The 26085-nt window shown below is 56.9% G+C and overlaps 1 protein-coding gene across 46 annotated transcripts in view; it reads left to right on the forward strand.

Annotated features, from left to right (window-relative positions):
* Positions 1–26085, forward strand: part of OBSCN (obscurin, cytoskeletal calmodulin and titin-interacting RhoGEF) — a 232988-nt gene that overhangs the window by 169585 nt on the left and 37318 nt on the right. For 43 of the 46 annotated variants that reach the window (XM_018051517.1, XM_018051526.1, XM_018051552.1 and 40 more), the window contains 21 exons: positions 212–478; positions 740–1006; positions 1471–1743; positions 2330–2599; positions 2910–3106; positions 3284–3359; positions 5602–5874; positions 6908–7174; positions 9752–10024; positions 10756–11031; positions 11324–11611; positions 11730–12005; positions 12792–13165; positions 13675–14527; positions 15315–15593; positions 23709–23787; positions 24030–24154; positions 24307–24504; positions 25387–25419; positions 25557–25655; positions 25767–25985. In XM_018051517.1, the coding sequence (XP_017907006.1) occupies positions 212–478; positions 740–1006; positions 1471–1743; positions 2330–2599; positions 2910–3106; positions 3284–3359; positions 5602–5874; positions 6908–7174; positions 9752–10024; positions 10756–11031; positions 11324–11611; positions 11730–12005; positions 12792–13165; positions 13675–14527; positions 15315–15593; positions 23709–23787; positions 24030–24154; positions 24307–24504; positions 25387–25419; positions 25557–25655; positions 25767–25985 (5262 nt within the window). The remainder of the gene's footprint in view (positions 1–211; positions 479–739; positions 1007–1470; positions 1744–2329; positions 2600–2909; positions 3107–3283; positions 3360–5601; positions 5875–6907; positions 7175–9751; positions 10025–10755; positions 11032–11323; positions 11612–11729; positions 12006–12791; positions 13166–13674; positions 14528–15314; positions 15594–23708; positions 23788–24029; positions 24155–24306; positions 24505–25386; positions 25420–25556; positions 25656–25766; positions 25986–26085) is intronic. The other 3 variants (XM_018051542.1, XM_018051566.1, XM_018051518.1) reach the window with 2 other exon arrangements.

A 26085-nucleotide genomic window follows, 5' to 3' on the forward strand; every position in this document is an offset into this window, starting at 1 on the left:
CTTAGAGTAGACCCTGGCCCATGACCCCACTCCCACCCCGATCCTCCAGAGGAGCCTGAGGAAGTGGGCCCTGTGGGCGGGTGAGGCAGGCCTGGCCAAGGTCCTCAGTGGGTCTGACTGGATTTGGGGTGCCAGTCTCCTCTCTGGGTGACTGGGCCTCAAGCTTGGGGCTGACCTTCCCTCTCCCCTCCACCCCATCCTTGCTCCACAGCCCCACAGGTGATGTTCCGGAAGCCACTGCAGAGCCTGCAGGCTGAGGAGGGTACCTCGGCCATCCTGCAGTGTGAGCTCTCGGAGCCTGGGGCCGCCGTCATCTGGAGTAAGGGGGGCCTGGAGGTGCAGGCCGATGGGCACCGGGAGCCGCGGCAGCGGGGCCACGTGGCAGAGCTGGTGCTGAGGGGCTTGCGCCGGGAGGACACGGGGGAGTACACGTGCAGCTGCGGCTCCCAGACCACCAGCGCCACCCTGTCCGTCACAGGTGCGCGCCCAGGCCGGCCCCACACACGGGGGAGGCGACCCTGGTTCCCTCGGGGTGGGCAGGCCTGGGGTGACGCCCCCCCCCCCCCCGCCAGCCTGCTGCCGTCCCCTGAGGGCACACACGGGGGAGGCGACCCTGGCCCCCTCGGGGTGGGCAGACCTGGGGTGATGCCCCCCGCCCACCGCTGTCCCGAGAGCTGCGTCCCTGTGGCCCCCTGCCCCCATAGCTGCTCCCACCCTCACGTTCTGCCTTCACCTGTAGCTGCGCCCGTGAGGTTCCTTCAAGAGCTGCAGGCCCAGGAGGTAGATGAGGGCGCGACGGCTCGCCTGCGCTGTGAGCTGAGCCGGGCGGGCAGCAGCGTGGAGTGGCGCAAGGGCTCCCTGCAGCTCTTCCCGTGTGCCAAGTACCAGATGGTGCTAGAAGGCACAGCCGCTGAGCTGCTGGTGCACGGGGCCGAGCAGGAGGATGCTGGCCTCTACACCTGTGACACGGGCCACGAGCAGAGCACCGCCAGCCTCTCTGTCCGGGGTGAGCCTCCCCCTGGCCCCTGCCCTCCCCCAGTCCCTGGGCCCCCTAAAACCAGCAGGCCCCTTGATGATCAGCTCTGAGCACCCCTCCCTGCTCCCCCCAGCCCCCAGACCCCTTGATTAGCAGCTCTGAGTGCCCCTCCCTGTCCCCAGCCCCCAGGCCCCTTGATTAGCAGCTCTGAGTGCCCCTCCCTGCTCCCCCCAGCCCCCAGGCCCCTTGATTAGCAGCTCTGAGTGCCCCTCCTGGCTCCCCCCAGCCCCCAGGCCCCTTGATTAACAGCTCTGAGTGCCCCTCCCTGCTCCCCCCAGCCCCCAGGCCCCTTGATGATCAGCTCTGAGTGTCCCTCCCTGCTCCCCCCAGCCCCCAGGCCCCTTGATTAGCAGCTCTGAGTGTCCCTCCCTGCTCCCCCCAGCCCCCAGGCCCCTTGATTAGCAGCTCTGAGTGCCCTCCCTGCTCCTCCCCAGCCCCCAGGCCTGTGTTCAAGACGGAGCTGCAGAGTGCCGAGCAGGAGGCAGGCGGTGTGGCCCGGCTTTGCTGCCAGCTGAGTGATTCGGAGGCTGGGGCCCCCGTGCTGTGGCTCAAGGAGGGTGTGGAGCTGCACAGGAGTCCCAAGTATGAGATGCGGCGCCAGGGGGCCACATGTGAGCTGCTGATCCATGGGCTTGAGGCCAAGGACGTGGGCGAGTACAGCTGCATGGCGGGCAGCCAGAAGACCTTGGCCTTCCTGAAAGTCAAAGGTGAGCGCCCCCTGCCTCACCGGCCGCCCGCTGCGGGGGCACACCGGCTCCCTCAGCCCCCCACCAGCTGCTGTTCCGGGGTGGCTCTCAGGCCTTTGGGGCACAGGCTTCCTGTGCTCACCTCTGCGCTGCTCTGGGCTGGTGTGCCTACAGGAGAGCATCGCCCCGCTCACCGCCCTGCCTTCCACCCCCACCCCCCGCCTGCAGGTGGGGCAGCCAGGCCTGGGCCACTCTCTCTGAGCCCCTGTCTGTCCTGAAGGTCTCGCTTCCATCATGTCCCAGCCAGGGCAGGGCTGGCCACAGGCTGGGAAGGGGCACAAGCAGCCCCCCACCCCACAGCCACCTGCTTCCTCCCAGCAGAGGCACCCCCAGCCCAGCCCTGTCCCCAGGAGCTCAGTGTCACGAGAGGGAGCTGTGTTTGTGAGCACAGTGGGTGCTGAATCCCCCATGGGGCAGGCAGAGGCTGTGGCAGGAGACGAGTGTGAGAGAGCCTGGGAGGCTTCCTGGGGAGGAGTTGGGGTCGGGGACATGGGAGCTTGGCTTGGGTGCTCTGACCTGGCTGGTGAAGGCCCCCTTCGCCCGCCAGAGCCTGAGGTGACCATCGTGCGGGGCCTGGTTGACACCGAGGTCCAGGCTGATGGGGAAGCGGAGTTCAGCTGCGAGGTGTCACAGGCTGGCGTGGATGCGGAGTGGCGCCTGCAGGGCCTGCCGCTGCAGAGCAACGAGGTGACCGACGTAGCGGTGCAGGGTGGCCGCACCCACATACTGCGGCTGAAGAGCGTGACCCCGGAGGACGCTGGCACTGTCTCCTTCCACGTGGGCCGCCACACGTCCTCTGCCCAACTCACCGTCCGAGGTAGCAGGAGCCGGGCTTCACTGCACTTGCGGGCTGGAACCCCCTGCTTGGTTAAGACCTTGTCAAGGGACAGAGAGAGATGGCAAGCCTTCCTGCCTTTGAGGGTGGGGAGCTGGCGCTGAATGACTGATTCTGGGGTGACCCAAGATGTTGCCGTAGAGCCGCCCCCAGTGTGCCTGTCTTCAGGAGTTGGGGCTGGGATACTGGGGGCAGGCCCAGGGGCCTTGGAGGTGGCTTTGATGGTGCGGGGCGGGGCATCTCCGACACAGAGGCTGATGCCATTCTCCTACCCTGCCCTCACCCCGTGCAGTTCCTGAGGTGACCATCCTGGAGCCCCTGCAGGACGCTCAGCTCAGCGAGGGCCAGGACGCCCACTTCCAGTGCCGACTGTCGAGGGCGTTGGGCCAGGAGGCCCACTGGGCCCTGGGAGGCGTGCCCCTGCAGGCCAACGAGATGAACGACATCACGGTGGAGCATGGCACGCTCCACTTGCTCACCCTGCACAAGGTGGTGTCCCCAGACCTCCTGTGCCCTGCAGTGCTTCCCGGGGCCTTCCCACCTGCTCCCCCAAAGGCTGGGAGACAGGGAAGTTTCCAGCTCCGGTGCAGTTGCGCTGGCGACTTGCAAAGTCGGGGTGGTGGAAGTGGCAGTGCCAGCCTGACACGTACATCTCTGTTCCATCAGGTGACCCTTGAGGACGCTGGAACCATCAGTTTCCAAGTAGGCTCATGTCGCTCGGAGGCCCAGCTGAAGGTCACAGGTGGGCAGCCCCCTCCTGCAGCCAGCCTCCCCGCTTGGTGCATGCCCCCATGTCCCTCCTCGAGGAACTGTTGGCAGGTGCTGAGGCCAGAAATCTGAGCCTTCCAGCAGTGATCTTGCTGTGGGTTGGCAACTTTGCACCCTTGACCACTAAAGCCCCTGGAGGTGGGCTAGTGAAGATAAGCTTGAGAAATTCTGGTGTGTGAGGGAGTCCTCACGTAGGAGCAGGGCTGTGTGTAGGGGGAAGGTGGGGAGGGTGGTTGCTGGGGACTTGGGCCCTCAGGTCGAGGCAGGGTCTTCTGGGCTTCTACCCTCCATATAGCTACTCCTGCGATTTAGGTTCCCATGCTCTTATTTGTACACACTTGCGTACCTGACAGGCTCTCAGATGTTGGTCCAATAGCACACCTGGGACACATGAATGCTTTGAAAGATGCTGAACCAGACATGGAAAATAAGATTTAAGGACCTTCGACTTGTTATACTTTGTCCCCAGAATTGGTCATCTCTGACCCTGGGAGGCGGTCATCTCTGACCCAGCAGGCCTCCCCCTCGCCTGCTGTCCTGCTCCTGGTTTGCATGTTGGTCCCATCCCTCTGCCGTCTCTTGACCGTCAACCCATCCACCGCGTATCCATTCATCTACCTGTGCGTGCATCCATGCATCCATCCATCCCTCCCTCTGTTCCATCTGCCTATCCATTTATCCCACATCCATCTATTCAACTACCCATCCGTTCATCCACCATCCATTCCCTATCCAGCCACAGTCTGTTATCTATCAGGCATGCGTTTATCCACCCACCATTAGCTGTTCATCATTATCCATACACCCATGCACCATCTACCCATGCATTTGGTATCTACCCATCTGTCTACCATCCACCCACCATCAGTCATCAGCCCATCCATCTAACCATCATTCTACTGCCATCCTTCCTTATGCCTGTCTGGCCACCCATCCATACTTCTACCGTCTACCTGTTCATCCACCTATCCATCCACTATCTGTTCTTCCATCCGTCATCCACCCGTTATCTGTCCATCACATGTGTATTATCCACCTTGAGAGGGGCCAGATGCAGCTCTGCCCTCAGGGAGTCCCCAGTCTGCTGGGGAAGGAGTGGGGCAGGAAAGTGTGCCCTGAGCCCCTGGTGTCCCCACCGTGAGTTTTCTGGTGCCAGCTCTGTGGCCTCTAGGGCTGGGAAAGGCTCCAAAATGCAGCATCCTCAAGCTGGACGCCGGGAGAGGGCCATATCCTGGGTGTCCTGAGCAGAGCTGGGTGGGAAGGGCCTCATGTGTCGTCACAGTGGGCATCTGTGAGGGGCAGTGTGGAGCGGGGTTGGGTCTTGCAGGCCCCACTGAGGGTCGTACCTTGGCCCTGCCCATTTGTGGTGAGCTGGCTCATATACAGACATGAGCTGCGGCTTCAGACAGAGCTGTGAGCCTAGGGTGGCGAGGATGGGCAGACTCGGGGACCGTGTTGGAGATGGAATAGGGAGCTGGCAGACAGGTTAGGGGTGTGGTTGGATGTGCACGCCTGTGAGGACACGGAGTGACTGGTGTGGGCCTGGGACAGGCGTGTCGATGTGCATGCCTGGGAGGGACATGGGGCGCTCTGGGGGAGGGCCTGGCTGGGGTGGGTGTGCCAGCACAGAACAGGGTCTGGGAAGCCCCCTGGACTCACACCCTGTGTAGCAGGTCAGGGAAGGATGCGTTCTGCACTAGGGCCCCAGAACCTTGGGGCCAGGGGACCCTAGGGGACGTCTGGACACATGGCCCTCTGAGGATGGGAGAAGCATCTACTTCCAAAGCCCCAGGAAGTAGGGCTCACTTCCCTAGCAGACCCCCTCCCTCTCAGAGAGGTGGGCCCCACGACTTCACCTTTCTGTGCTGCCCCAGACCCCTTAAGGATCGCTTCCATGGGACTCGAGGCTTGTCAGTTCTCCCTCACTGGAAAGGGTGTAGATACGGACACTGGTCTCATTTGATGGAGGCAAACACATTGTGAAGGGCGCTGTAGGGTGGCAGAGGGGCTGAGATGGCTCTCCACAGACCACTGTGGGTGTTCTCCTTGTCTCATCCCGTGAGCAGGGGGTGCCAGCTGGCCAGGGTCGATCTCTACACCCCATCCCCAGGCTGCCTCCAGCATGGTGGACCCAGGTTAGCCCCAAATGGTAGACCGTGGTATGGCCCCGCAGACCCAGGGCACCCCATCTCCCCTCCTTTTGCCCTCTCGCACAGAGGCAGCACCGTGCCTGGTACGTGGCTTACAGAACGTGGACGTCTTTGCGGGGGAGGTGGCCACGTTCTCCTGCGAGGTGTCCCGTGCAGGTGGGCCGGAGGCCCACTGGTGGCTGGATGGGACCCTGCTGCAGGACGGCCCTCAGAGTGCCATCTCCGTGCGTGATGGGACCGTCCACTCCCTCACGCTGTCAGGCCTGGGGGTGGCTGACTCAGGCACCGTCACCTACCGAGCAGGGTCCCTGGTCTCCAGGGCCAAGTTGTTGGTCAAAGGTACCAGCCAATGGAACCCTGCCCTGTGCTGAAACTTCCGCTCTGCTACCCCTGCACGCTTCCTGCGGGCTTCCTGGGTGGGGGTTTGGGGACTGACCCCCAGGATGCAGGGGGCATCTTTCCATGTGTGCCAGGGGTGAGTGCTGTGGGCAGGCAGCAGTCTTAGCTGGTAGATGAGAAAGAAGGTCGGACTCAGCAGTGATGCTGGAGGCCGACCCCGTTCCCACCTGCTCACGGGGCCTTGGGCCTGGCTGCCCCTTCCTCGGGCACACATCCAGAGAGCAGCCTGGAGGTGAAGGCAGCCTTCCCAGCCCCGGGCTTGGCCTGCACTGTCCTCGCTTGTAGCTGCTTCCGCTGCTGTGGGTTTGGTCAGGGTCTTGTGCCCTTCTGGGAAAGAGCTAGCCATTGGAGAGGGTAGCGGACTTCCAGGGAACTCCCTCAGCCTGTTGTCAAGAGGTATTGCGCATTCTTGGCATGACAGCCCAGTGTGGTTTCAACCACTTGGGGCCCAGTTTCTCAACTGGCCTCCTCTGTGCTTTTGCACAGTAAACGTAAGCACTTGCCCAGATCCCGGGGCAGCTGATTTGTTGAATGGGATGTCAGCAAGTGGAGGTGGGGTGGGCTCCCTGAGGGGGTGGGCAACAAGGCCCCTGGAGAAGGGGTGAGTTGGACTGGGGATGCCCCGTACCCAGCAGAGCTTTGGATCCTGAATGGGCCCGAGGGCTTTCAGGTGTGGGTTTTCTGTCCTATTGGGGCACCAGGTGTCCCAGGCTAGAGGAAGTGGGGGCTCAGAGGGACCAGTGGTAGGAGGGACCCAGCAGATAGAGAGTGAATGAACAGTGCCGTCTGCTGCAAGCGGGGGCGGGGGGGCAAGGTTGGCCCCACGCAGAGGGCCCTGGGTTGCTGGGCGGGTCCGCCTTCCGCCACAGCCCTGCTTCTGCTTGCCTCTGAGTCGCTGACGCTGACTGCAGAGGGTGGGGGGGCCGCAGTCACGCGGCTCCGGCTGACGCGTGCCTGGCCTGTCGGCCGACAGATCCCACAGTGGAAGTGGTCAGTGCCATGCAGGACCTGGCAGTGGAGGAGGGCGGCCCGGCCGAGCTCCTCTGCCAGTACTCACGGCCCGTGCAGGCCACGTGGAAGATGGACGAGCAGGCGGTGTGTGCGGACGGGCACCGTGTCGTCATAGAGCAGGACTGGACCGTGGCCAGGCTGTCTTTCAGGCCGGCCTTGCCCTGTGACAGCGGCATCTATTCTTGCGAGGCCGCGGGCACCCGCGTGGTGGCCCTGCTGCAAGTGCAAGGTGAGGCCGCCTGGCGGGCAGCCCCCGGGCCCAGGACAGCTGCGCGGAGGCCCGCGCTGAGCCGTGCCGGTGGAGTGGCAGGCAGTGACAGGATGCGGGAAAGGGGCTCCCAGGAGGCAGGTCCTAGGCCCTGAGCCAGCCCACCCAGACCCCTTCTCGTCCCCAGGCAGTCTGATGGAACAGCTGGGAAACACGGGGCAGAGGCTGCTCGAAGGATTTGCATTCCAAACACCCTGTTGGGGAGGGATGGAGGCCGAGGCTGGCAGGTAGATGAGCAGGTCTGGGGCCTTTGGAACCATAGACGGGGCTGGGTCCTAGAGCAGAGGAGGACCACTGGGCTCACTCCGAGTCCCGGGTTTAGACCCCAGCAGTGCCCCTTCCTGGGCTGGTCACTTAGAGGACACTCTGAGCCCCACTTCCCCATTTGCAGCACAGCGGGGATACCCCATGGGGGGCAGGGAGCAGCTCTGCAGGGGAGGGGGTGTCATTCAGCTGCAGCCACATTCGGTTGGGAAAAGCTGAAATGTTCCCAGTGGTGAGAGCTGGCAGTTGTCAGGGGCCATCCAAAACGGGAAGAGCAGGTGGGGCCGGGTCTGGGCCACAGTCCCGCTGAGGTCACTCGGATTCCATTCGCAGACTACTTCAACAGCTCCGTTGTTAAACACTTTTTGTTCGGCCCCTGGGGGCCCAACAGTGGACAGACAAAGCTCCCTCCCTCCACTGGTGGCTTTCCTGTGGGAGGTGAAGTACTGTGATGGGAGCTGTGGGAGGTGAAGGAGTGTGATGGGAGCTGTGAGGAGCTGCAGTGGGAGCTGGTCTGAAGGAGGCAGCTGGGGCAGGGGCTTGGGGACATCTAGGGCACAGCCTTTGGGCCCCAGGCGGGGAGTAGAGAATGAACTGCGGGAGACGGCAGGAGGGAGGCCTCGGGGGCTCGCCACTGCTGCTGTAAAATCTGGGATTGGGTAGAAATAGGCGTTAAGGAGGGTGAGCTCCAGCAGTGACTGTAGGCCCAACCCTCCCCCTCCCCCCACCCCCACCCCCACCATCTCATCGCTGCCGAGAGCAGCCGCAGCCTCGATCTGGCTGGGCACAGCCATCCAAGCACGGCGGCGATGTGGGACACGTGCATCCCTGAGTCCCTGTTGGCTCTGTCCGTTCTGACTCGGGGAGTAAAGGAGCCCGGGATATGGGGGAGTCTGGCCTATGACGCGAGCAGACCTGGGCCAGGAGTGCAGCGAGGAGAAGGATACGGATGGGCGGATGGGCGCCGTGGGCCCTCGGCTCTGGGGAGGCCCAGACCTCCGCAGCATCCTGTGCAGCCCCGGGTGCCGACGTGCTCCGTTCCTGCCCGCCTCCGCTCCTGGCTGCCGCCCCTCACCTTGCTTTGTGTCCTTCTCTCCACTGGCCTGGCTCCCTGCTGCCCCCCACCCATCCCTCTTCATTCCCACCACACTCCCCTCCAGGTGCTTCTGCTTCCTGGACCCCTCCCCTTCCTGGCTCAGTCATGCCCATCCTCAGAGATCTGCCCCCTCCAGGAAGCCCCCCGGAGCTTGAAGGCACTGGTGTCGGTACCAGGGGCCCGTCATGGGAATGGGCTCTCGGAGGTGGCAAGCCCTTGGGGCCCAGGTGCTGAGTGAATCTGGGGCCTGGCATGCCCAGGCCTGACACCCTGGCTTGCAGAACATGCGTAGCTGCTCGTCACTGACTCCTGGCCTCTGTGTGCAGGAGAACTGGAGCAGGCTGAGGATGAGGGCAGAGATATGTCTGGTCCGAGTGAGTGAGAGGAGCAGCCCAGTGGGTCTTCTAGCCCTGGCTGGGGGAGGAAAGGAAGGGAACAGTTTTCCGGAGGCCCATGCTGCAGCAGAGCTGAGAGGCAGAAGCCTCTGTCTGCGTTTGAGCCTGGCTGCAGCTTCGGATGAGTTTTCAGTCTGTGAACATTTGTGAGGCTTCTTACCTGTTAGGTGGAGCGGACTCTCCTTCCTAACGAAGGCCTGGTGACGGCGTGGGGATGGCCAGGGCCTTAGGATGTCCCTCTGTGAGGATGGCCAGGGCCTTAGGGCGTCCCTGTGTGGGGATGGCCAGGGCCTTCGGGCGTCCCTGTGTGGGGATGGCCAGGGCCTTCGGGCGTCCCTGTGTGGGGATGGCCAGGGCCTTAGGGCGTCCCTGTGTGGGGATGGCCAGGGCCTTAGGGCGTCCCTGTGTGGGGATGGCCAGGGCCTTAGGGCGTCCCTGTGTGGGGATGGCCAGGGCCTTAGGGCGTCCCTGTGTGGGGATGGCCAGGGCCTTAGGGCGTCCCTGTGTGGGGATGGCCAGGGCCTTAGGGCGTCCCTGTGTGGGGATGGCCAGGGCCTTAGGGCGTCCCTGTGTGGGGATGGCCAGGGCCTTAGGGCGTCCCTGTGTGGGGATGGCCAGGGCCTTAGGGCGTCCCTGTGTGGCTCCTCCTGGTGGACACCCAGACCCCCTCCCCCGGCCGCATCCTCTGAGGCCCTTCATCCTGAGGGGGGCTCTCCCACAGGACTCTCGGGGTGCTGGGTAGGAAAAGCCCTGAGCATGCCTTGAGCCACTGTCTTTCTGCAGCCAAGAACACGGTGGTGAAGGGCCTGGAAAACGTGGAGGCGCCCGAGGGCGGCGAGGCGCTGTTCGAGTGCGTCCTGTCCCAGCCGGAGGTGGCCGCCCACACCTGGCTGCTGGACGATGAGCCCGTGCGCACCTCTGACAATGCCGAGGTGGTCTATTTCGAGAACGGCCTGCGGCACCTGCTGCTGCTCAAAAACCTGCGGCCACAGGACAGCTGCCGTGTGACCTTCCTGGCGGGGGACATGGTGACGTCTGCCTTCCTCACCGTCAGAGGTCAGACTTGTGGGCTCGGGAGGGCGGTTCTCCGTGGGCCCCCAGCTGATGTCCCCCTGCGGGAGTGCAGGAGGGTAGGGGTCGGGGGGGCCCAGGGGATGACCCACATCAGGGGTGCTGGGGCTGATGCTGGGACCACAGGGGCGCATCTCTCTCAGACCCATCCTCCTAAATACTGCACGCCGCGGCGGGGTGGGGCGGGGTGGGCTCGAGCCCCTGTGTGGGACTCCTCACCTCTCTCACTAGATCCCACGCTGCTCGGGTGCGGGGGCTGGTGATGAGGCTGGGGACACAGGGCACGTGAGCCTCTCAGAGCCCTCCCAGGAGATGCCACCTTGTGGGGGAGGTATGGGGGCTGGCGTCACAGGAGAGGGGCTAGGTTCCTGAGACACTCCCCCCATTGGATATTTGGCTGGGGGTCATAGGCAAGGGCTGGGGCAGCAGGGGTCATAGGGACTCCTCCACTGGGCACCTGGCTGCTTGGTGGGGGGTGGAGGGAGCTGGGGGAGCTGGGGCCTCTGGGAAGGGCAGTGATCTTTGAGACAGGAGAGTGCAGGGTGGTTGTGCTGGGGACGTTGATCTCTGAGGCTGCTCCCAGAGGTGGGAGGAGCGGGAGGCTAGGCGCCCTCCTCTGCTCTGGGGCTGTGGGCCGGGGGTGACATAGGTGTCTCTGAGTGCCCCCAGGTCCCCCCAGCCCTGTGCTCACACTGCCACCCTACCCCGCCCCACAGGCTGGCGTCTGGAGGTCTTGGAGGCGCCCCAGGATGTGACCGTGCGCGCCGGGGGGCAGGCCAGCTTCAGCTGCACCCTTAGCGAGACGGTGCCCGTGGGCGAGGCGACTTGGTACATAAACGGAGCCTCCGTGCAGCCCGATGACGCGGACTGGACCGTGGCTGCCGACGGCAGCCACCACGCCCTGCTGCTGCACCGGGCCCAGCCGCACCATGCCGGCGAGGTCACCTTTGCTGCTCACGATGCTGTCGCCTCTGCGAGGCTCACTGTCCTGGGTGGGTGGCTTGGGCCTGCCTGCCGCAGCTCGGGCCCAGGCTCTGGGGGAGGTGGGTGGGGGGACGAGGCATTTCCACTTCAGAAGCTGCTGGGGGCTGTCTGCGGCCCCACACGCGGAGTGGGCTCGGGGCACACACTTCCTGTGACTCCAGTGCACCATTGTCAGCCCCGCAGACAGACGAGGCTGAGGGCACAGCTGCTCACAGCTCTCGGGAGCAGACACCAGCATGGGCAGGTCTGCGGGTGCAGGCTGCCTGCTGCTGCCCTGACCACCTCCTCCCTGCCCCACAGGCCTCCCCGACCCCCCAGAGGACGCAGAGGTGGTGGGGCGCAGCAGCAGCTCCGTGACGTTGTCTTGGGCGGCCCCCACGAGCGATGGCGGAGGGGGTCTCCGTGGCTACCGGGTGGAGATGAAGGCGGCAGCCACGGGAGAGTGGCAGCTGTGCCAGGATCTGGTGCCCGGGCCCGAGTGTGTGGTGGCTGGCCTGGCCCCTGGGGAGACCTACCGCTTCCGTGTGGCCGCAGTGGGCCCGGCGGGTGCTGGGGAGCCCGTGTACCTGCCCCAGATGGTGAAGCTCGGTGAGTGGCTGCCTTAGTCTTGGTTGACAAGGGCGGGGGCCCAGCTTGCAGCCCTCAAAGCCTCTCTCAGCTGAGGGTCCCCGCCCGCACCCTTGCTGACCCAGATTCGTGTTCCCAGCAGAGCCCCTGGAGCCCAGGCCTGCAGCCCCCGCCCCCGAGAGCCGGCAGGTGGTGGCCGGGGAAGACGTGTGCCTGGAGTGTGAGGTGGCTGAGGCGGGTGAGGTCGTCTGGCTGAAGGGGACGGAGCGCATCCAGCCGAGCGGGCACTTCCAGCTGCTCCGCCAGGGCCAGCGGCAGGTGCTGCTGATCCGGGGCTTCTCCGCAGAGGACCAGGGAGAGTACCGCTGCGCCCCTGCGCGGGACTCAGCCTCTGGGTCAGCGGCTGCTTTCCAGGGTATGTCTCCTGGGGCCCGCTGTGCAGACGGGAGGAAGGAGCCCGGGGTGTGGAGTGGGCCCACCCGCTTCCTCACTGGCCGTCTCTTGAGAAACTGCTGGACAGACATCCCTCACATTAAGGACTGAGGCCTGGGGTGGGGAGATGCACTGATCAGTGTGGCTGAGCCTCCTGTCAGCGCCCATATCACTGACATCTGAGGCCACACTGTCCCCTGGTCGATGCCCCCGCTTGGTGCCCCCTGCTGGCTCTTTGAATCCTTGCATGCCTGCTGTCTGAGCCCCCTGCACCTGCTCTGCCCCTGGCCTGGGGTTTCCTGCGTTCACTCGCTCTCGTGCAGGAGGGAGAATGAGGCCTAGAGAGGGCCGTTCAGAGCCTCTAAAACCTTGTCAAGATTGTCCATCCGAGCTCTCGGGGCCCAGGCAGGCAGCTGCTGCTGCTGCTGCTAAGTCGCTTCAGTCGTGTCCGACTCTTGCGACCCCATAGACGGCAGCCCACCAGGCTCCCTCTTCCTGGGATTCTCCAGGCAAGAACACTGGAGTGGGTTGCCATTTCCGTCTCCAATGCATGAAAGTGAAAAGTGGAAGAGAAGTCACTCAGTTGTGTCTGACTCTGTGCGACCCCATGGACTGCAGCCCGCCAGGCTCCTCTGTCCGTGGGATTTTCCAGGCAAGAGGACTGGAGTGGGCAGGCAGCAGAGGCCTCTAAAGGGAACTGTGGTCAGTAGCCAGGGCTGGCCTGGGGTCGCTGTGCTTGTCTAACTGACCAGTCTCCCACCCTCCTCAGTGGTGCTGAGCCCAGAATCTGGGGAGGAGGGCCCTGCTCAGCCCAGCCTGCCCCCTGAGGCAGCCCAGGAGGGCGACCTGCACCTGCTGTGGGAGGCGCTGGCCCGGAAGCGCCGCATGAGCCGCGAGCCCACGCTAGACTCCATCAGCGAGCTGCCCGAGGAGGACGGCCGCCCGCAGGGCCCGCGGCAGGAGGCCGAGGAGGCCGCGCCTGACCTCTCAGAGGAGTACTCCACGGCCGACGAGCTGGCGCGCACGGGCGAGGCCGACCTCTCGCACACCAGCTCTGACGACGAGTCCCGTGCAGGCACGCCTTCGCTGGTTACCTACCTCAAGAAGGCTGGGAGGCCCAGCACCTCGCCACTGGCCAGCAAGGTGAGTCTCCCCCTTGACCTGCAAGGAGAGGCCCGTGTTTCTTAGATTTTTGCCACTCCATCATGCATCCACACGTGGTCTTTCCACTGTCTGTCCGTCAGTCCATCCAGCACTCATTCATCCAGTCATTTTCCCACCCACCGCCTGCCCATCTATTGGTCATCCAGCTACCGACCCAGCTACGATGCCCCTACCCATCCATCCATCCACGTGGCTGTTAAAGCGCTTTTCCTGAAGAGCTGGAACCAATCTCTCTGTGGTATTCCTCACAGCTCTGTCCCCCTCTGGGAAAAGCAGTTTCAGGGAGGGTAGACTTGCTTTCTGTCAGCAGCAGAAGCCCTCAGGTGCTCGGCCTCAGTGAAGGGAGTGCGGTTGAGAGCGAGCAGCAGGCGGGAGGCGTGGGGCTGGGGCAGGAGGCCCGGGCTCTGCTGCCCCCTGCCCTGCATGTGTCCCGCCGCATCCTTTGCCTGCCCTGGGCCTCAGGCACCCTACCTTGCCTGTGCACACAGGCTGGGGCCCCAGAAGCCCCGTCTGGGAAGCCACAGGAGAAGCCACCTGCAGTACGCCCACCACCAGGAGACCTGAGTGCTGGGGACCTGGGTGACCCGACCTTGGACCAGGCCGCAGTGAAGATCCAGGCGGCCTTCAAGGGTTATAAGGTCCGGAAGGAGATGCAGCAGCAGGAGGGGCCCGTGCTCCGCTGCACGTTTGGGGACACCGTGGCACAGGTGGGAGACGTCCTGCATCTGGAGTGTGTCGTGTCCAGCAAGACAGACGTGCGCGCCCGCTGGCTGAAGGACGGCGTGGAACTGACGGATAGCCGGCACCACCACATCGACCAGCTTGCGGACGGCACCTGTTCTCTGCTGGTCACTAGCCTGGGCCGGGCCGACGCTGGCCGTTACACCTGTCAGGTGAGCAACAAGTTTGGCCACGTGGCCCACAGTGCCAACGTGGTGGTCAGTGGCACGGAGAGTGAGACCGAGAGCTCCTCCGGGGGTGAGCTGGATGACACCTTCCGCCGGGCCGCCCGGCGGCTGCACCGCCTCTTCCGCACGAAAGGCCCGGCGGAGGTCTCGGACGAGGAGATCTTCTTCAGCGCTGACGAGGGCAAGGCAGAGCCTGAGGAGCCTGGGGACTGGCAGACGTACCGCGAAGATGAGCACTCCATCTGCATCTGCTTCGAGACGCTGGCGGAGGCCCGCCGGGCAGCCAGCCGCTTCCAGGAGATGTTTGGCGTGTTGGGCATCCGCGTGGACATCAGCCTGTCTGAGCTGGGACCGCGCAGGGTGGAGATGCGCATTGGCAAGGTGGCACCCCCCCCTTCAGCCCCGCTGGAGCCAGTGCTGACGGCAGAGGCTGGTGAGTCTGCAAGCTGTACGCGGGGAGGACGGGCAAAGCCAGGCTGGCGATCCAGCGTCAGCTGAAGACTCAAGGAGGTGGCTGGGCTTTAGCTTCTGGTTGTGCGCAGATGCAGTCCACTGAGCTGGAAGGAGCCCTGACTTTGGGGTGAGACAAAGCTCAGTTTAAATTCCAGCTCTGCCTCTTTGAGCCTCAGAGTCCTATTCTATGAACTATGTTTGGGAATACTGACTTCCTAGAGTTTAGGGATTTATTTTTTCCCCCATGAGGGTTTGAGATGTAATCTGTTTAAAAAGTAGGGTCCCGCATAGTCCAGTCTGAACCCCATTTCCCACTCCGGCAACTAAAGTTAATTGAAAAGTCATTTCGCTGTTTACTTCTCTCTAACAGGGAACATCATTACCCTCATAATGATCACCATCATAATGATCCCTAAAGGGGGTATCGTTGACAACCCACAGCATCATTCCTCCTCTTTAACTCTGGGCTGCTGTGTGCTTCCAATTCCAGACTGCCAGCCTTGGCCTTCCCTTTACTTCCCCTTCCTCTCCATTTCTTGTCTGCTGTCTCTCTCATGGGAGCTTGGGAACCAGGCTGGCAAAGAGAGGGTTCTTCTAGAGCATGGGGAGGAGGGGATAGCTCAGTTGGCAGAGAGGGAGTTCTGTTTGGCCACCAGTCTGTGAGCACTCACGTGAATGGGTGCCATGCGGCACTGAACTGCCAGCCGCTGGGGTAGCTGCGGGGAACCCAGGGCTGACGTGCTGGGTGCCCTGCCCTTCTCTTCTAGCCCCGGTGTTCCTGACCGAGCTACAGAATCAGGAGGTGCTGGATGGGTACCCTGTGAGCTTCGACTGTGTGGTGACAGGCCATCCTGTGCCCACTGTGCGCTGGTTCAAGGATGGGAGGATGCTGGAGGAGGATGACCACTACATGATCAGTGAGGACCAGCAGGGCGGCCACCAGCTCATCATCACGGCGGTGGTGCCGGCAGACATGGGTGTCTACCGCTGCCTGGCCGAGAACAGTGTGGGTGTGTCCTCTACAAAGGCAGAGCTCCGTGTGGACTGTGAGTGCACATTTGGGTGTGAAGATTCACGCAGGGCAGGGATCCTGGTAGTGAGAGGCAGTGCTGGGTTGGAGGATTACCAGCCCCGCATTGGTCTCAGGTCAGGCAGAATTTGGGGCTGGAAAGTCTTGTGGCAGATAGAGAGTTCTCTTGGAGCCCCCTTGCGAGGTAAATGGGGTGGGGAAGAACCTGGGAAGACTTGGAGGTACCCCATGGGCGCAGTGGGTGGTTAACAGCACTGTGGCATAATAAGAAATATATATATTTGATCTTTGTTCCTGATTCCTGGTGGGCCCCTAGATAGCTTCAGTACAAATAAATCCATCTGATTTTTCACAAAAAATCCAAAAACAAATTGAGGAAACACAGAATTTCAGATTCAAGGATGGAATTTCAAATAGTGCTGGAGTCATTTGAACAATTGTAGGCAAAAATATGAACACACCAAGGAAACCAGAATTGAAAGAGACACGTGTACCCCAGTGTTCATTGCAGCACTGTTTACGATAGCTGGGACACGGATGCAACCTAGATGTCCATCGGCAGATGAATGGATAAGGAAGTTGTGGTACGTATACACAATGGAATACTACTCAGCTATAAGAAGGAACGCATTTGAGTCAGTTCTAATGAGGTGGATGAGCCTAGAACCTATTATACAGAGTAAAGTAAGTCAGAAAGAGAAACACCAATATTAACGCATATATATGGAATTTAGAAAGACAGTAACAATGATCCTATATGCAGGGCAGCAAAAGAGACACAGATGTAAAGAACACTTTTGGACTCTGTGGGGGAAGGCGAGGGTGGGATGATTTGAGAGAACAGCATTGAAACGGGTGTATTACCGTATGTGAAGTAGATGACCAGTGCACATTTGATGCATGAAGCAGGGCACCCAAAGCCAGTGCTCTGGGACAACCCAGAGGGTTGGGGTGGGGTGGGAGGGGGGCTTCAGGATGGGGGAAACACGTGCACCCGTGGCTGATTCACGTTGAGGTATGGCAAAAACCATCACAATATTGTAAAGGAAGTATCCTCCAATTAAAATTTATTAATTAAAAAAGAAACAAAAAATAGGAACTTCAACCTTGTTTGAAAATTACCTCAGAATGGATTACATACTTAAATGTAAAATATGAACCTATCAAACTTTTAGGGAAAACGTGGGAAGAAATCCTCAGGATCAAGGGCTAGGAAAAGATTACTTAGACTTCACCCTGAAACGAAAAATTGGTAAAGTGGACCTCCTCAGACTTAAAACCGTTTGCTCTGTGAAAAATCAAGTGTTGAGGATGAAAAGCCATGGGCTGGGGAAAAGTACCTGCATTATTTTTTGAAAAGAATATTTTCCCTTATAACATTGTCTTGGAACTCTTTTTGCCAGAAATGAATTTCCATTAAATGTATAGATTTATTTCTGACTTTCTTTTCTCTTCCATTCGTCCAGATGTCTGTCATTATGCCATTATTACACTGTTTTGACTATTGTAGCTTTGTATTAAGTTTTGATAAGTGTGAGTCCGCCAACTTGATTGTTTGACCATCCTGAGTCTCTTGTATTTTTTAATGAATTTTAGGATCAGCCTGTCAATTCCTGCAAACATAATCTCTGAGTACATTTTATTATTTCCTTTTTATCAGTGGTTTTTGAGGAATCATAATTTTTGGTGCACTTGTCTTTATGTTCCTTATCTTGCAGTTAATTGAGGTTCTTGAGTCAATGGGGCTTCCCTGGTGGCTCAGATGGTAAAGAATCTTCCTACAATGCAGTAAACTCAGGTTTGATCCCTGGGTCAGGATGATCTCATGCAGAATGGAAGGGCTACTCTGCAGCATTCTTGCCTGGAGAATTCCATGGACAGAGGAGCCTGGTGGGCTGTACAAACCATGGGTTCACAGAAGAGTTGGACACAACTTAGCAACTAACACTTTTAATATTTTTCATTAAGTTTGAAATTTGTGAGGCATTATTTCTTGAAATATTTTTCCTTTCCCCCTTCATCTGGGGACTTATACATAATCAAGGCACTTGAAGTTGCACTTGTTCAGTTGCTCAGTCGTGTCCAACTCTTTGCAGCCCCATGGACTGCAACATGCCAGGCTTCCCTGTCCTTCACTATCTCCTGGAGTTTGCTCAGACTCATGTCCATTGAGTCAGTAATGCCATCCAACCATCTCAAGCTCTGTCGTCCCCTTCTCCTCCTGCCCTCAATCTTTTCCAGCATCAGGGTCTTTTCCAATGAGTTGGCCCTTTGCATCAGGTGGCCACAGTATTGGAGCTTCAGCTTTAGCATCAGTCCTTCCAATGAATATTCAAGGTTGATTTCTTTTAGGATTGACTGATTTGATCTCTTTGCAGTCCAAGGGACTCTGAAGAATCTTCTCTAGCACTACAGTTCAAAAGCATCAATTCTTCTGCACTCAGCCTTCTTTATGGTCCAACACTCACACCCATACTTGACTACTGGAGAAACTATACCTTTGACTATATGGACGTTTGTTGGCAAAATGATGTCTGCTTTTTAATATAGTATCTAGGTTTGTCATAGCTTTTCTTCCAAGGAGCAAGCATCTTTTAATTTAATGGCTGCAGGCACTTTCTGCAGTGATTTTGGAGCCCAAGAAAATAAAGTCTGTCACTGTTTCCATTGTTTCCCCATCTATTTGCCATAAAGTGATGGGACCAGATGCCATGATCTTAGGTTTTTGAATATTGAGTTTTAAGCCAGCTTTTTTACTCTCCTCTCACCTTCATCAAGAGGCTCTTTAGTTCCTTTTCACTTTCTGCATATCAAAGGTTATTGATATTTTTCCTGGCAATCTTGATTCCAGTTTGTGAGTCATCCAGCCTGGCATTCCTCATGATGTACTCTGCATATATGTTAAAAAAAAGCAGGGTGACAATATATAGCCTTGACGTACTCCTTTCCCAATTTTGAATCATTCCATTGTTCCATGTCCGGTTCTAACTGTTGCTTCTTGACATACATACAGATTTCTCAGAAGACAGGTAAGGTGGTCTGGTATTCCCATCTTTGTAAGAGTTTTCCACCATTTGTTGTGATCCACACAGTCAAAGCCTTTGCCCTAGTCAGTGAGGCAGAGGTAGATGCTTTCTGTAATTATCTTGCAGAATCTTGTGATGAATCAGCCTGGCAATGCAGGAGATGCAAGAGATGCGGGTTCGAACCCTGGCTCAGGAAGCTCCCCTGGAGAAGGAAATGGCAGCCCACTCCAGTTTTCTTGCCTGGGAAATGCTATGGACAGAGGAGCCTGGCGGGCTGCAGTCCAAGGGTTCACAAAGAGTCAGACATGACTGAGAACTGAGCGCAACTGAAGTTGTACTACAGCTTACTAATAATCTTTCTCTATTTTAAATTTTAAAACTCTTGTTTTCTGTGCATTTCATTTTGCATAGCTTCTATTGCTGTGCTTTTAATTCACTCTCCTTTTTTTCTATAGTATCTAATTTGCTATCAATCCCATCCATTGTGTTGTTTATCCCTAGAAGTTCTGCTTGAATCATTTTTCTTAAAAATGACGTATTTGTTTCCTTTTTAGTTTTTGACTACACTGGGCTGTCACTGCATGTGAGCTTTCTCCGGTTGCCTGGAGCGGGAGCTACTCTTGTTTTGGTGTGGTGGCTTCTCTTGTTGAGGCTCACAGGCTCGAGAGGCTTGGCTCAGGAGTTGTGATGCAGAGTCTAGCTGCTCTGCAGCATGTGGGAGCTTCCTGTATCAGGGATCAGATCCATGTCTGCTTCATGGGTGGGTGGATTCTTAACCACTAGACCACAGTGGAAGCCACCCTACTTGAATCTTTTTGATATGTTCTAGATCTCATCTTAACTTTTTGAACACATGGAACACAGTTCTAGTGCTTGCGTGAATGTCCTTCTCTCTCAGTTCTCACATCTGTGTCAAGTCTGAGTTGGTTTCAACTGACAGACTACTCTGCGTGTTATAGGTTGTGTGTTTTCTGACTCCTTGCATGTCTTGACAGTCTTGGCTGAATGCCTGACAGTGTGAATTTAACCCCATTGGGAGGTGAGTATTTTGTGTTTCTGCATGTCTTCTTGAGTGATACAGTGAGTTGCTTGGAAGCAGCTGGATCCTTTTGGATCTGCCTTGTGTGATTTGTTAGGTGGGGCCAAGGCAGTGCTCAGTCCAAGGCTGACTGTCTTTGTCTGCTGAAGTAAGTGTTCCTGAGCATTCTGCCTGATGCCCCGTGAATTATGAACGTGCCCAATCTGCCTGTGGACAGACATTATTGCAGCCCTTGTGCACCTCTGGCCCTTTCAGATGGCTCTCCAGTATGCATGTACCAATTGGTGTTCTGCTGAATCCTCAAGAAAGGGGGCCCTCTCTCTGAACAGCTTTCTCTTCTCTGATTTTCTGTTCCATGGACAAAGACTGCCTTTGTCTCTCAGGACATCAGCTCTTGTTTCCCCCACTCAGGATCTGCCTGGCTCTGCCTCAGTTTCCCCTTCATGTAAACTTCAGGCAGGAAGCTGGGGCAATGATAGGGCCCAGTATTGTTTCCTGAGGCTTCCCTCATAGCTCAGTTGGTAAACAGTCCACCTGCATTCCTGTCTCTAACAGATCACTGTCCTTCACTTGTGTAATGCCTGTGACTTGAAAACCATTCTGCTGATTCTGTACCCAATTCTAACTTGTGGGTATTTTTTCTCCTACAAAAAGAAATTCTCTGTGACACCAGCTGAGTGTCCTATAGTTTAACTCAATTCTGATCCCATCTTCCCAGATAGCATCAGATCCCGTAGGTCAAGGGCTCACTCCCACAAAGCTGCCTCCCACCACTTCAGGTATCAGCTGCAAGTCCAGGTTGTCACCTGTGCTTCTGGCCAATATGCTATAAATTAGAGGTTCCAGTGATTCTTTCCTTGGATTTGATTAATTTGCTAAAGTGGTTCACAGAACTCAGAGAAACATGTTACTTACTATGTCAGCAGTTTATTATAAAAGGGTATAACTTAGAAACAGCCAGATGGAAGAGATGTGTAGGCCAGGAAGGTGGGAAGGGCCCAGGTTGAGCTTGCCACTCTCCCCTGATCGTGTGCTTACCAACGGGAAAGCTCTATGAACCCTGTTCTCTTGGGTTTTTAATGGAGGTTTCAGTATACAGACACACTGATTACATCATTGACCATTGGTGATTGAACTAAATCTCCAGCCCTTCTCTCCTTCCTGGCGGTCAGAAGTTCCCAACCTTCTAATCCTGTGGTTGGTTACCCTGGCTTATGGAAGAATCACCACATCCTTAGGGGCTTTCAGGAAAAAATCATGTCATTAATGTAAAATCCAAATCTACCTAAAGAAACAAAAGACCTATATACAGAAAACTATAAAACACTGATGAAAGAAATCAAAGATGACACAAATAGATGCAGAAATATACCACGTTCATGGATCGGAAGAATCAATATAGTGAAAATAAATATACTACCCAAAGCAATCTATAGATTCAATGCAATCCCTATCAAGCTACCAACGGTATTTTTCAGAGAACTAGAACAAATAATTTCATAATTTGTATGGAAATACAGAAAACCTCGAATAGCCAAAGCAATCTTGAGAAAGAAGAATGGAACTGGAGGAATCAACCTTCCTGACTGCAGGCTCTACTACAAAGCTACAGTCATCAAGACAGTATGGTACTGGCATAAAGACAGAAACATAGCTCAGTGGAACAAAATAGAAAGCCCAGAGATAAATCCACGCACCTATGGACACCTTATCTTTGACAAAGGAGGCAAGAATATACAATGGAGAAAAGACAATTTGTTTAACAAGTGGTGCTGGGAAAACTGGTCAACCACTTGTAAAAGAATGAAACTAGAACACTTTCTAAAATACACAAAAATAAAAAGGATTAAAGATCTAAATCTAAGACCAGAAACTATAAAACTCCTAGAGGAAAACATAGGCAAAACACTCTCTGACCTACATCACAGCAGGATCCTCTATGACCCATCTCCCAGAGTAATGGAAATAAAAGCAAAAATAAACAAATGGGACCTAATTAAACTTAAAAACTTTTGCACAACGAAGGAAACTATAAGCAAGGTGAAAAGACAGCCTTCAGAATAGGAGAAAATAATAGCAAATGAAGCAACAGACAATTAATCTCAAAAATATACAAGCAGCTCCTGCAGCTCAATTCCAGAAAACTAAATGACCCAATCAAAACATGGGCCAAAGAACTAAACAGACATTTCTCCAAAGAACACATACAGATGGCTAACAAACACATGAAAAGATGCTCAACATGACTCATTATCAGAGAAATGCAAATCAAGGCCACAGTGAGGTACCATTTCACACCAGTCAGAATGGCAGTGATCCAAAGGTCTACAAGCAATAAATGCTGGAGAGGGTGTGGAGAAAAGGGAATCCTCTTACACTGTTGGTGGGAATGCAAACTAGTACAGCCACTATGGAGAACAGTGTGGAGATTCCTTTAAAGATTTTAAAATTTAAAAAATTAAAAAAATAAAATTAAAAAAAAAAAAACTGGAACTAGAACTGCCTTATGACCCAGCAATCCCACTGCTGGGCATACACACCGAGGAAACCAGAATTGAAAGAGACACGTGTACCCCAATGTTCATTGCAGCACTGTTTATAATAGCCAGGACATGGAAGCAACCTAGAAGTCCATCAGCAGACAAATGGATAAGAAAGCTGTGGTTCATATACACAATGGAATATTACTCAGCTATTAAAATGAATGCCTTTGAATTGGTTCTAATGAGGTGGATGAAACTGGAGCCTATTATACAGAGTGAAGTAAGCCAGAAAGAAAAACACCAATACAGTATACTACTGCATATATATGGAGTCTAGAAAGATGGTAATGATGACCCTATATGCGAGACAGCAAAAGAGACACAGATGTAAAGAATAGACTTTTGGACTCTGTGGGAGAAGGCGAGGGTGGGATGATTTGAGAGAATAGCATTGAAACGTGTATTATGATATGTGAAACAGATCGCCAGTCCAGGTTCAATGCATGAGACAGGGTGCTCAGGGCTGGTGCACTGGGATGACCCAGAGGGATGGGATGGGGAGGGAGGTGGGAGGGAGGGTCAAGATGGGAAACACATGTACACCCATGTCTGATTCATGTCAATGTATGGCAAAACCCACCACAATATTGTAAAGTAATTAACCTCCAATTAAAATAAATTTTAAAAAAAACCCCTACTCTACACCTGTCCAGTTAGGAAATTCCAAGTGTGTAGGAACTCTGAGTCAGGAACAGGAAGAAGACCAAACTTCTGTTTATTATAAATCCCTACATCACAGCCACTATTTTCTTTATTGTGCTTGTTTTCCTTTGGTTGTTTCGGGGGTGGGTATCTTATTTCAGGCTGTTGTAACAAAGACCCATAGATTGGGCAGCTTAAATGATTGAAGCACACTGCCTGAAGTTATGGAGACGGAAGGGTGCTGGTGAGAGTCCTCTTCCAAGTTGCCAGCATCTGTCTTCTCACTGTGTTCTCACGTGGGGGAAGGGAGACGGGGTCCCTTCTTATTAGGGCACTAATCCCATTCATGAGGCTCCATTCTTACGACCTCATCTAAGTCTGATCACCTTGAAAAGGTCCCACCTTCAGACACCATCGTGGTAGGAGTACGGACTTGAACATATGAATTGGGGGGGGGGGGGGATGGATACAGCACCCAGACCACAGCAGAGGATAAATTTAGCCCTTATTCTTCATTGTGGCTCTAAGAGGAAACCCCAGCTGCTGGTTCTGAGACCTATGTCACCCTTGTTCCTTAGTTAGCTGGGACTAAGGAACTAAGTTAATTGCCACTGTCTGCTATTACGAAGCCCAGTGTTGACAATTTGTTGGGTCTTGAAGTCAGTTACAGGCCTGGAAATATGGGCTGGTAAGTAGCCTGGGGACAGGGAGGGGCCGCAGGTAGCCGCGTCCCCTGTTCCTTCTGACTCAGAAGTGCAGAAGTGTGAGTGTCCCCCGGGAGTGGCTGCACAGTGAGAATTGGGTGCCCTCCGGGGGTTGGGGTTGTGCCTGGGAAGAAGATGAGGTGCAGGCCTCGCTTCAGCCCCACCCTTCACCCGCAGTGACCAGTACCGACTATGACACCGCTGCAGACGCCACGGAGACCTCATCCTACTTCAGCGCCCAGGGCTACCTGTCCAGGTAGAGCGCCAGGCAGAGGTTGGCAGCACCCAGTGGGCTGGTGGTCCCGGGTCCTTGTGGGGGTGGCAGTGCTGGCTTGGACTGACAGCATCCCAAGTGTGGTGGCTTCAGCCAGCCCACCGTACTCTCCACCCAGCATAGAGGAGAACTCAGGACTGACCCACCCCAACCCTGGACCCCTTCTGTCCCGGAGCCCTCACTGGCCCTGCTCATGGCTGCCACTTCTTTGTTCTCCCTGCCAGCCGGGAACAAGAGGGTACAGAGTCTACCTCAGAGGAGGGGCAGCTGCCCCAGGTCGTGGAGGAGCTGAAAGACCTGCAGGTGGCCCCCGGCACGCGGCTGGCCAAGTTCCAGCTCAAGGTGAAAGGTGAGCGGGAGAGGGATGGAGGACACGGCGCTGTCTCCTGCCAGGCCACGGTTGCGTGGTCACCGGTGACCCCAGGCTCTCTGAGGGCCTGTGGTGAGCACGGTGCCCACTGGGCTGGGGCCCTGCGCTCACCGCTCCCCCTGTGGCCTCAGGCTACCCCACGCCTCGACTCTACTGGTTCAAAGATGGGCAGCCCCTGACCGCATCCGCGCACATACGTATGGCGGACAGAAAGATGCTGCACACCCTGGAGGTTGTCTCGGTCACCAGCGAGGATGCAGGCCAGTACTCGGCCTACATCAGCAACGCCGTGGGTGCCGCTTACTCCTCTGCTCGGCTCCTGGTCCGAGGTGGGTGCCCAGCGATGTGGCAGGGCCCGGCGTCCACACCTGGGTTGTCACACTTGTGGCAGGCCTGGAAGCCAGGACCCAGTGGTCACTGCCTCTGTGTACAGAAGTCACAGGTGCCCAGAAACTGCTCCCCAGAGAGCATATGCCCCTAAGGGGTGAAGTGTGTGTGTGAAAATGCTAGCTGCTCAGTCACGTCCGACCCTCTGTGACCCCATGGACTGCAGTCCTCCGGCCTGCTCTGGCAGTGGAAGTTTCCATTCAAGAATAATGGAGAGGGTAGCCTTTCCCTTCTACAGGGGATCTTCTCAACCCAGGGATTGAGCCCAGGTCTCTTGCATTGCAGGCAGGTTCTTTACTGTCTGAGCCGCCAGGGAAGCTGAGGGGGTAAGGGGTCCATGAAAACTGACTAGCTAGAAGGCTAGCTAGCTGGTGGAGTCATCCCAGGCAAGCCTGGGGCCTTCGGTAGACTCTGGGGAGGAAGAGACTCATAGTCATTTTAGAAGGAGAAGTCTGAACTTCCTTACTGTTCCAAGTTCTGAGCACTGCAAGGTGATTCCCTGTCTTACCCAAGTCTGCACTGGTCTAGGGAGCCAACATTGCCTGTGGCTTGGCTTCAGTGTGACTTTTTGAGCAGACCTGTTCCTGTGTTGGTTTCAGCGCCGAGCCCCAGACCCCTGGGCTGACATGGGGTAGCACTGCATCTGGTCCGTGGGCCTGAGTGCAAATCCCAGGTCTGCATGGCCAGCCAGGTTTAGGAAAGGTGCTGTGTGTGGTGTGTGGAAGTGGGTGGGGCCCCCCTCGAGACTACCACCCTGATAGGCAGGCTTGTTCAGGGGAGGGGGCACCTTGGTGCTGTAGATCTGACTTGTGTGCTTTTTTCAGGCCCCAATGAACCAGAAGAGAAGCCAGCATTAGGTGAGCTGAATCCGGAGGGCAGAGAGAGGGAGGCCCTGGGCATAGATTCAGTAAGGGAATGTGAGGGGGAATTGTGAATTCCCGTGTGGAACTGGGGATCCATGTTGTTTGCCGCTAAGTGCCCTGTGTCTTTCCAGATGCACGCCAGCAGCTGGTCCCACCCCGGTTCCTGGAGAAATTCACCTCCAAGAAGGTGAAAAAGGGTTCCAGCATCACTTTCTCCGTGAAGGTGGAAGGTAGGCGGTCCCGCCTCCCTGCCCCCACGCAGGACCCTTCTAGAGAGGCTTGGAGGTGAGCCGCCCTCCTGGTGTGGGGAAGGGCCATCCACCATGTACTCCTGCCCACAGGAAGCCCACCGCCGGCTGTGCACTGGCTGCGGGAGGAAGCCGAGCAGGGTGTGCTGTGGATCGGCCGCCACACGCCCGGCTACACAGTGGCCAGCTCCGCCCAGCAGCACAGCCTGGTCCTGCTGGATGTGGGCCGACAGCACCAGGGCACCTACACCTGCATTGCCTCCAACGCTGCTGGCCAGGCCCTCTGCTCTGCAGGCTTGCACGTCTCTGGCTGTGAGTGGGCGTGGGAGCGGGGGCAGAGTGGGCAGCGTGCAGCCTCCAAGCTCCTGACCCAGTCCCCACCCACTACCCTGTGGGCTCCGCTCAGCTAGAC

This window comes from Capra hircus, chromosome 7 (assembly GCF_001704415.2).
Source record: "Capra hircus breed San Clemente chromosome 7, ASM170441v1, whole genome shotgun sequence".
Taxonomy (NCBI): domain Eukaryota; kingdom Metazoa; phylum Chordata; class Mammalia; order Artiodactyla; family Bovidae; genus Capra; species Capra hircus.